At 36.5% G+C, this 11,371-nt stretch overlaps 1 protein-coding gene across 9 annotated transcripts in view; it reads left to right on the top strand.

The window, feature by feature from the left end:
• The first annotated feature begins 1,337 nt into the window (after positions 1 to 1,337).
• The window catches only part of SLC35B3 (solute carrier family 35 member B3), a 25,957-nt gene continuing 15,923 nt past the window's right edge, over positions 1,338 to 11,371 (top strand). For 5 of the 9 annotated variants that reach the window (XM_073877563.1, XM_073877561.1, XM_073877562.1 and 2 more), the window contains exons 1-3: positions 1,340 to 1,436; positions 6,659 to 6,952; positions 9,216 to 9,337. In XM_073877563.1, coding sequence (XP_073733664.1) covers positions 1,365 to 1,436; positions 6,659 to 6,952; positions 9,216 to 9,337 — 488 coding nt within the window. In that variant the 5' untranslated portion in view covers positions 1,340 to 1,364. The other 4 variants (XM_025891060.2, XM_025891059.2, XM_025891058.2 and 1 more) reach the window with 4 other exon arrangements.

The raw sequence follows: 11,371 nt of genomic DNA, 5'->3' as shown, positions 1-11,371 counted from the left end.
TTATGACACCTCTTGTATAGTAAATTGTTTTATATTGACATTTACCTTTACTTGTGTATCCCTAATTCCTTGAGGGCAAGGAGCCCATACTTGTAATTTATGGATTACGTATATGACCCATGCGTATGCCCATTTGATAGGTGCTCAATTAATGTTGCCTAAATGCTTTTAAATCCACGTTATTCAGGTAACAGCATGGCATCATTAAAGGCTTTGTCATTTACTGTTTCTTTAGGAAATTAAAATTCTCTTAAGTCTTAATTAAAATGCTGGTAACACTGACCTTGTACAAGGTTGGTAAGGATTAAATAAAAAAGCCTAGCCAGACTCACCACTATTAATAGGCGTTAAGTGCTACTCTTTTATATAAACCCTCACACCCAATACAAAATACAAGTGCTGCCCTTTCTGCACAATGCCTGTGAAATTTTAAAAGCTATACATAACTTACTGGATTCTAACATCTATATTAATCCAGTTCATCCCTTTCTGGGTTATCTAAAACATGCACTCAAAAATGTCCCGGCTTCCATACAGAAATCTTTGCCTTACATGTCATTTTATAGTTACCTAAAAATATCGCAGCTATCCCATCTTGGTGTTTATGTCAATACATCTCAGCGAGTGTAGATGCAGCCCTAAATGCAGGATTAAGTGTTTAGTTTTGATAGCTGGTAGAGCTATGGGATTTACATTCTGAGCAGTAAGTAGCACTGTCAAAACAATGCGGGCAACATTCGTGTCACGTTGCAAGGCTTGGGATTGCTGAGCTACAAGGTGAATTATAACGTCAGAAGCAACCCAAGTGCGCCTTCAGTCCACCTTCACCAGAAAGCAGGCACAAGTCAGTCAGAAGCATAAAACCGGAGACAGGTAGGGTGACTATGCCCAACTCATTTGGATCAAGAAGAGGGAAGAGGGAACCCTAGGGTTTCCTAAATCCAGGTTCAACATTCTCCACTAGGCTTCCTTCTCAAATTTCAGCGCAGGGCCATTGCAGTGTAAGTGGTCTCCTGCGTGGGGGCCCCAGGGGTGCAGGGGCCCGGGGAGTACCAGGCCACAGCAACCCTGGAGGTTGCAGAGGCCCGGATACCAGCAACAAGCGAACATGGATCGGTGGGTGAAAACTCTCGACCGGGTGGGCGCTCGCCACTCCTACGCCATTTGTAGTGGGTGCAGAAGGGCAGCCCTCGCACCGCCAAGCTCACTTTGCGCTCTTCCAGCGTTCGGGAGAGGAGAGAGCATGCGCGAGAGGTAACCGCGCCCTCGCTGCCTAGCGGCCCCGGGCCGGCGAGGGGGCGGGACCGCGCAACTGCGCCCGCGCGCGGAGACACGTAGGCGGAAGTGGCGCGCGGGCGCCGGCGATGCGAGCACCTTGCGAGGAAGCGGCGACCGCTGTGGAAAGTGCAGGAGTAGGCGGAGAGGAGAAGAAGGAGGTGATGGCGACGGACCTGGGGAGGGGGAGACGCTCTGTCTGGCTGGCGCCACTCGGGCTGGGGTCACCCCTTCAGGTGGCATACCGGCTCTGAAGTGGACGTGTCCCCCCGGCCCTTCGCCGTGCTTGGGACCCAGACCTCCCTCTCCCCGGAGAATCTTGACAGTTAATATTTTCATCCATAACGAGCGTGCAGGGTCGGGATGGAGGGCACGGGTGACTTCCTTGTTTCAAGAACGGAAACCTGCTGGCACGGTTTCTAGGGAGGAGTATCTGCTCCCCCTCGCCCCCTTTCCGCCCTGCGGCTGGCTAGAACTCCCTCACGTCCCCGTCTGTGGACTCTGAGACATGAGGCCACTTCCAGGAGGGCCTTTTAGGCTTATGGTAAGGGGCCTCCGGAGAACTGTCAGTCGCCTGGCTTCCCAAGACTGCGTCTTAGTTAAGAGCTATTTCCGGGTTCTGTGTTAGGGTACTTAGGGTACTCTGCTGTCCATTTAATTTGTAGTGCAAAGTGATTGTTCTTGCCAGGTTATTAAATTTATGTGATAAACTTCCACTAGAAGTTATGCAGATTCTCCAGTCTTTGCAGCTTAATTTTCTCCACCTTATTTCTCTTTTAAAGAATTACTGAAAGAAGGTGGAATGCTTTGGTGTGCTAACGGAGAGTTTTTTAGCGTTGGGTTTATGCGTTTCTTCTATGGTAGGACCTCAGATGTTGAGAATTGGTTTTTGGATTAACGCTTTCCTGAGTGAATTGGGATAGTTTGGGACGTGGAAGAGAGAGATACAGCAGCATTTGAGAATAATTTAGATAAGTGTTATTTGTACTTAATTTCTAAATATATATCAAATCCTAAATTTAGATTTATCCCTTGGAAAAAATAGAGTAACCATCAAAAATTAGCGCACTGTTTCTTGAACTTTGTGTAATGAAGTGTGTACAAAGAAATGAGACAGAATATTTTTTTTGGTTTTATAATCATAACCCAGAGGTCACTTAGAGTCCACTTAATTTATATATAGTGGCAAGATTATTTTATTTGTCACATTGAGTGTGACAAAACCAGAATCAAGTTTGTACTGATTATTTACATTGTAATGACATAATTTCCTCATATTCTACCCTTTTCTATGGGAGACGTTTCTTCTAAGGGTTGGAAAAAACTAGATTAAGACATTAACTGAAATAATTTTGACTTAAGTAGGTCATTGTAAATCAGTGTTATCACCAGTTATTTGTAATTTTTAAATATCAGTATGCTCAAGAAATGCTACCTTTTTATTCCGCTTTAACAGTTTTTTGTACCCCCAAGTAATATCACATATCTGTGTTGACTTCAGGAAGAGGCCTTAGGCAGTTATTCACACCTGTGGGTTTTTTGTTCTTAGTTTCAAGGGTTACTGTGAATTTCTAAAGCAAAGCAAAATGTTGATCATTTAATTTCAAAACAGTTTTTATGCTTGATTTTATTTTTCCTGCACCAAAAGGACATTGACCTAGTTTCTTCAGATGATGATTAATATCCATCATTAATGTCTGAAATGGAAGGCGTATGGCAAACATTAAGGATCACAGTTACTGGGTATCAGAGTTTACAGTACCTTCATGAGTCACATGATCTGACCAGTGATGTTATGATTAATAAAAGTGCATTCTAAATGCAAGGCTTTGAGGGCAGATTTTTGGGTGCTGTACCTCAAGTAAGCAAAGGAAGTGAATTTATTTCCATGTTCATTTCAGATGCTTTGTGGGAAATTTCAGTGGAGATGTCAATATTTTGGCACAGATGTCCAAGAAGTGACAGTGCTGGAGGGATTTAACTCTACTTGTCTGGCACAGATCTGCGGCTCCTAAGATTGCCAATAGGTGTGTTAAAAGCAGCAAATTGTCGGAAAGGAGCAGATTCTATTGACTAAATGGTGCTTACTAAAGTACAATGGAGTCCTTCATTTTAAGGAAAAGTCCACTTTTGCTATGTGCGAAAATATAATGAAGATGGTATTGTCTCTTCCCTTAAAGGGTATCATAAGCTTGTGAGAGAAGGAGACACAAGAACAAAAAGTTAGGCCGTTATGATTTAGGTATTTGTAAAAATATAAAGTGCTATGAGAGTCCAGAGAATCAACCAGCTTGTAATTTATAGGACCCTAATCAGAGGTGCAGCATAATGAGCATTCATATTGAGTAGTGTGAAAGAGGGATCAGAAAGGGAAGAAGAGATTATTAAACAGGCTAATCTAGTAATCTAGGCAAGAGAAAACAGCTGCTAATGGTAGGGTCAGAAACAGATTCTTGGTGCATTTATGGATGTAGAGTCAACAGGAACCTTGGCAAAATATGGAATGTGAGGAAAAGGAAAGAGTCTAATAAATACCAGATTTTTTGCTTCATACCAGTAAGTGAGATTGGGAATATAGGAAGAGCAGGTTTGTTTGGAGGGGAACATAATGAGTTCAGCTCTGGACGCTTAAAATGAGGTACCAGTGGAACTCATGAGTAGAAATGCTTTCAAAAAAGCATTTGGAAATAGAGATCTGGATTCCAGAAGAGAAGTCTGGGTTGGAAATCCAGATTCATATTTCTAGCTGCACATCAGAAGGGTGAGCAGACCGTATCATACTAGCAGTAGTTTTAAAGAGTTGAATGACAGCCAACATTTGTGATCTGTTTTACTATATGCTAGGCACTTTTACATTTATTTCATTTAGTCCTAACAAAAATTCTACCACAGGCAGATTTTGTTTACCCCCCTTTTAAAGGTGTACAACCTAAAGTTCAGAAAGATTAAGTAATTTGCTCAAGGCTTTTCAGCTAATCAGTATGAAAGCTGGATCTTGAACTCAGATCTGTCAAAATCCAAAGCCTGGGGAAAGGCTTCTCATAATGGTAGCTATAATTTTATTGATTCGGTACAGTATGCCAGCCATTTTGCTAAGTTACAAACACCTCCAGCAGAAGGTGGGTGGGGGAGAAATTTTTGATACTAATAAAAGCAGGAGAGAGGTCTTCTAGAAGTTTTATTTATTCTCTCTGTGTAAATATATAAACATTATTTGCACATTTCCCCTAACCTCTGTTTTCTATACATTTTTAGTTTTGCTCACAAAGTTTGCCAACACCACAGCACATTTGAAAAATTGTGTTCAGGTAGACAGTAAGTGATTGCAAGATGGGGTTTTGAGGGCATCCAGGGGAAGGGCCCGTTTATTTGGTTCATCTGAGTATTTGGGTGCAGAGTATGCCAGATATCAAGGATGCAGAGACAAGATTTGAGTCTTGCCTTTCCAGTTCTGTTCTCTCTCTCCCAACTGAGGGAATTAGGGAGGGTATCCCAAAGGAAGGAACACTAAAGCTTATTTCAAATCCTGACCTAGAGAAAAAAGACATTGGGCTGAAAGGACATCATGAACATAAGGCAAAGGTGTTTGAAAGTCCATGGTATATTTCAGGAATGAAATAATAGTTCCTTGTGGGCAGTTCAGGGCTTGATTAAAAGAGGTGGAGGGAGGAGAAGCTTACGTGGGGCCAGATATATTTGAATGGTACTCTGTATCCATGCCGACACACATGGAAAGTAGTTACTCAGGTTTTTGTTTCTTCTACATTCAAGATCATTTAAAGCATGGTTTATAAAGAAAGTCAAATCTCAAGGGTATCCTGCAAGATGACTTAAAAAGTCTTACCTCAGAGATGACTGATTGAAACAGTGTGGGAAGGAAGAACAATATATAAAGAAGAAGAAACAGGTAAAGGAAGAGAAATACAGTAAAACTTTTCAAAATTATGCTTTTTCTATTTAGAAATTTGGCAGGTTCCCTGTAAAAGTTATTTGATGCCTGAGTATTGTTAGTTACAAGTTGTATTCCAAACCTTGATCCCAATTTAAATTACTGAAGATGACCTCCTATCTCTGTAATTAGCAAAAGAGAAGTGATCATGAAGAAGTGACTCTAATTCTTGCCATTTTAAACCATCATGACAGTTTCTTTTAAAGAGATTTCCAAATCTGTCAGAGTTATCCTTATCTATCCTCTTTCCTCAGCTATTCTAAATTTTAGTTCCCATTGGATTGTGACAGTGAGTTTTTTCTAGGAAGATAATTTTTTCATCATCAGGTTGTTCTTTAATTGTCATAATTCTTCACTCTCTCTTCAACCTCTACATGGAACTCATTCTTTGGTTTATATAAATCCAAAGGGAAATTGACAGTCATCTATAGAGCCCTCATGATTTTTTTTCACAGACTAACAAAAAATTATGTTTTCCAACTTTTTATAGTCCCAGAAGCATCTTTATTTCTTTTTTATAAAACAGCTATGTTGAGGTATAATTGTTACACACAAAAAAAACTGCACGTTTAACATACACAATTTAATGAGTCTGGACACATGCATATACCTGTAATACCATCAGCATAACGATTGAGGTAATACACATTTGTCACCTCCAGAAGCTTCCATGTTTGCCCCTTTGTGTGTATGTATGGGTGGTGAAGAATGTTTACCATGGCATCTACCCTCTTAACAGATTTTTAAGTGCACACCACTGTGTTGTTAACTGTAGGCACTATGTCCTATAGCAGATCTCTAGAACTTACTCATCTTATATAACTGTAACTTAATATTCATTGAATGACAACTCCCCAAAGACTTTTTAAATTAAAATGATTTTCTCCAAAGGAAGAAAACATTTTCTTTTAACCTAACCTAAGAAATGCTCTTGCTAAGGCATATTATCCTTTCTGTTGTCTCTGATAAATCTAGCTTTTTTAAATAACGTAAAGTTGTTTGAGTTTACTTTTAAAACATCATTAACAAATACATTTTACAGTTGACTTAGTACTTAAAGGAGCATCAGCTCTTTTCTGCAATCAAAGACTAACTTTAATGTTAAGATGTCACTCATAAACTATCGTGGGCTTTACAAATTATTTCCTTAATACATACAAAACCATAATAAAAGCATATTTTCTTCTTTGATGAAATAAACACTAAGTTAAAAAAAGAAAATTTAGCAATGTATGGTCTTTATCAGAAGAAGATAAATTGGAGAGTAGACATTGTTTCTGGTTGCTTGGAAGCTTGTATAGAGGAATTAATATATTAATACCCAGAGAGAATGAGATTTACCTGTATAATTTTTAAAGTGTGATGTGAAATATTTGGAGCATTGTATCTTATGATCCAAATGTTTTTGCTTTAATTGCTTATTTCCTTCTTTAGGACTTGCCTCAGCAAGCAAAAGAAACACTGAACAAGGGAGAGGAAACCAACAAAGATAATTTTAGAAGCACTGAATGCAGCAAAACAAGAACAATGGATCTCAAATGCAACCACTCCAGGAAATATATATCTATCACTGTCCCTCCCAAAACGCAGACAATGTCACCACACATTAAGTCAATAGATGACATCGTAGTACTTGGCATAAATCTCAGCAGATTTAACAAACTTACTCAGTTTTTCATATGTGTTGCTGGAGTTTTTGTATTTTACCTAATTTATGGATATTTACAGGTAAAAAATAGTTACTTATTTACAAGATGCTAATTATAACAGTTGAGGTCAATATGGGCATTTCTAATAGTTTTGTCCAAGATATTTTTCTTTATAGGATACCACTTTATTCACATTTTTGAGTTTTTTAATATAGAAAAGGGTTCTTAAAAGTTAGTCTGCTACTTTTAGCAGGGATCAAAATTTCACAGTTAAATATTTCAGATGGGGGGAAGGGAGCAAGACAAACTTAAAAAATTAAAATTATGAAAAAATTTGAAATATGTTAAAGTAATTGCACCCAGGTGTTTTCTAAAAGAGAGTGATTCAAATATTCAGTGGTATTTTGGAACATAATTCTCCAATAAAATTGAATGATAATGCAAAGGCCATAATCTAGTCCATTGTTGATTCTTGGAGCTCAATAATAAAAGGTCATTTTTGCAAAGTATATGAGGATGCTTTATAGTTTTTCCAGGAGTTTCTCTTTAATCCTGTACTATCTGAATTGTTCTTTTTATGAAGCATCTGTTGTGTTCTCATTCTTTTTGGCTTCCTCTTCAAATCTAATTTTGTCAGAACCTTATTTTTCTGTGATTTTTGCTGGTGCAAAACATTTCTGACATTGCCACAAATTGCCTTGTGTTTGTATTATGTTCTGGGATTGTTGTATTACCTTTGACTAGCAGCAGATTCCTGACCTTCTGGGGACATGGGCTTGATGGGTGAGGAGCCAGGCTAGTGTAAACAGTGTTTGAATGGGGACTACTATTCTTAATTGTCAGTTCCTTAGTATTTTCAGCCATTACCAACTTTCCTTTTTTATGCAGCTTTCTAATGTGAGAAAACCTTTTATAATTCAAGAAATGGAAATGGATGTGTTTTGTTGAAACAGTTAATATTTCTGGTATTGTTTAGTATTAATCAATTAGAATGATCTTAAAAATTATTGTAGTCTTTCCCATTGTCCTATAGAGATGAAATATAAAAGGAAGTATAAGTGAAGAAAATGGTAGAATTGGCTATTCCTTAGCTTGTAAAAATGCTATGAGGAGTATTAGTGTAAAACAAAAACATGAATTAAAAATCTTAATATTTATAAAAACTAATTTCCCCACTAGAGGATGATAGAGAAACTCAAATATCACAATGAAGAATGATGAAAACAGTAAATTTTATCAAATACAGGTTTCAGTTTCTTGTTGAGAAACATTTTTTTTTTCTTTTTCAAAACACCACTGTTAAATAATTTGGGAGCAGAGTTAGCCATTGCAAAAAAGGAAAATGAGTTAGAAATTTACAGATTTTATTTATCTTTTTCTGTTGGATTAATCATCAGAGATTTTAATTTATAACATATGCAAAGCTTTTAAAATTAATAAACATTACTTTCACTTTGTGAAAACTGACATTGCTACTAACTCTTACATATAATAGCTATTAAAATAGTTTAAAGAAAATGGGGTTTTGTAATGACGTTAGCTGTATAGATACAGTGTAGTGAAATCTATCTGAATGCTAACACACTTAATAAAGCTATTTTCGTATTTTATAATTCATATGCCAGGAAAATACTAAATATCTTTCAGACTTACTTGAATATGAAACCTAAATTTGGGGAATTAACACAGTATCCTAAATGTACTAAATCTAGTTCAGAGTCCATGGTTGAGGGAGGGGATTGATTAATCAATTAAGCCAGGTATTAGAATACCTCTTCCTGACTTGTTAATGGCTTATTAACAATTAATGTAGATATTACTTCATAAGATAACATTATGTTTCTACAAAGTAACCATTTCCTTTACAAGGAGAAATTTTATATAATCTGTGGCACAAATATTCCAAAAAATCACATTACTGGTTTGAACTGATTAAATTCCTCTAGAAAAACAAGCCTGAGATAATAGACTTCTAATGAAATATATTTGTTATACGGTAAATGAGTCCTTGACCCAACTATCTTGCTCATTGTTGGGGCAGTTCTTAATTTTGGCAGTCTTTTTTATAAAAAAAGAAAAGCCTAGGATAACATTGCTTCATAGTTATCCCTCCCTCCCTTTGCTTTTCTCACTTGAATGTCTAGAGTCCTTTGGAATGGCCTTCTGAACTTCTCTAATTTGACTTCTGTGAAGCCTTGTGATTTGGGTGTTTATTTTGCTTTTTATTTGTTGTTGTTGGGGGTGAGGCTTGGGTTCTTTTTAAAATGTTGTGTTTATAGGAATTTATTGTGAGGAAATTGGTCTGCCCCAGAAGTTAACAGTATCCATGTATCTTTTGACAGGAATTAATATTTTCAATGGAGGGTTTTAAGTCCTATGGCTGGTACCTTACTTTAGTACAGTTTGCATTTTACTCCATATTTGGCCTAATAGAACTTCAGCTTATTCAGGACAAAAGGAGAAGGTATGTGGTTTGTTTTTATTTTTTTGACAGTTAAGTTCATTAGTAGTAGTTAAATTTGTTTTGTTCTTTGGGAATATGGAGTATATTATACATGAAATATATACATTTGCAATTACTAAAGCATATCTAATACCCAAGAACTTTTATCAGTATAACCAACTTACAAAAAAATATTAAATTTAGTTCAGTTGTACACTGAAGAAAGTGGTCTCTCTTTTAGTGTAATGTTATCAGAAAAATGTAGTTTGGGCTCAATTTACAGTAAATGTATCTTGAAACAGGAGAAAGTATTCAGATGTACATATGTGTTTTTATAAATCGAACTGAAATGGGTGTGATTACTGGAAGATTTACAGTGCTAAGAAAGAGCAAAGTGGTGAACAGTCAATGCCACTTTTTTAGTGGTTTTTAAAATGTACAGTTAATGGTTTGTGGGATATATTCTATTTAACATTGTCTTTCTAACATGCAGTCACTGAGACTGCATGTTTAAAAATTAGAGAAATTTCGTAGCATGCCTTTTCATCAGAATCAGAGGCGTTTGTTTGACATAACGTTTTTCATTGACCATCTAGATTTGAGAAATATCTCGAAATATTTTTAATGGTATACAGAACAGTATGCAGTAAAAACCTGATTATAAACAGGAGAAGGTTAGGAAATTGTAACTTCTTGGTAAATGTAAGTGTGGTTATCCTGTCATATCAGACTCTAAGATGTGAATATTTCATGTATACACTGGGCAGTTTAAATGCAGAAAGGAACTATAATACTGATAGCCTGTCTTCAATGATAGAAATGTTTAGTCTTTCAGTAAAAATAAATATTCACAGCTACTATTTTTCTTACAAAAAATGTTTTTGATATTTGTCTGAAGGTAACTATAAAATTTTAAATATTTAAGTCTATCATACCAGTATTCCTTCATAGTTCTAATTTTGCTTCTCAACCTCTCTTTATTGCCAATAAATTATTATAGCAGTGATAGTAAAAAAACGTTTGAATCTGAGGTTAGCGTCTGTATTATTTTCATATAGGTGCAGTACTCAGCCATATAGGTGATAAAATAGAAAGTAAATATATCTCTCAAGACTAATGTATAAGAAAGCATGATGATTCATTACCAGTTGCAAACTGCTGGATGTCTATTTCCAAAGTAAAAGAATCTAATGCTATCTTTATAAAATGAAAAGTGACACAAAGATACACCTCCTTTAAAAAAGATACACCTCCGGGGTGCCTTGGTGCCTGAGTCAGTTAAGCGTCTGACTCTTGATCCCGGCTCAGGTCTTCATTTCAGGGTCCTGAGTTCAAGCTCCGCATTGGGTTCCACACTGGGCATGGAACCTATTTTAAAAAAAAGATATACCTCTCTCTCATCTACCCAAATGAAATAGGGAATGAGCCTCCAGCCATGTTTATCCCAACCCTTAAACCAAATGACTATAACACTTTTAAAGATAAAATAATTTGTGTTTGATTTAAACATTAATGAAGGCATATAGAAGAATTTACAGATGTATAGTAAATATAGTTATGAATTAAAACCTTTTCACTTCCAAGGCACATTAAAAACATTTTTAGAAGAAGCCTTTAAAGGTATGTTACAATGAAAATATGCTCAATCACATATTTCTGATTTATTTAAGTGGTGCTGCTCTTCAGACCTTTAGGTAGCCAAACTCTTTGCTTAGTTGGTTTTTTTTTTTTCTTTCTTCCTGTGTTTATATGAATACTACGTACCTGAAAGAGTAAAGGATTTGGAGTCAGAAAACATGTATTTGAGTCTTGGCATGGCCTCTAATTAGCTCTCTTAAGACCTCAAGGGAGTTGCTTAAATTCTCTGACATTTGAAGATCAAATGTGGTAATGTACGGGGAGCATATTGTAAGCTGTAACACCCTAAATACACTACTTGTTATTTTTCATCAAAGTTACCTTGTAACTTTATTATTACTTTGCATGAGGTTTTAATAAAGGAGATCTGTCAGATTGGTTTCGAAGGGACCATTGAAAGTTACAGCGCACCCCCCA

Source organism: Callorhinus ursinus, unplaced genomic scaffold, assembly GCF_003265705.2.
Source record: "Callorhinus ursinus isolate GAN/ISIS: 27379988/994484 unplaced genomic scaffold, GSC_fseal_2.0 scaffold26, whole genome shotgun sequence".
In the NCBI taxonomy this organism is placed as follows: domain Eukaryota; kingdom Metazoa; phylum Chordata; class Mammalia; order Carnivora; family Otariidae; genus Callorhinus; species Callorhinus ursinus.
Note: the sequence above shows the minus strand (reverse complement) of the source record. Positions and strands in the feature narration are given on the sequence as shown.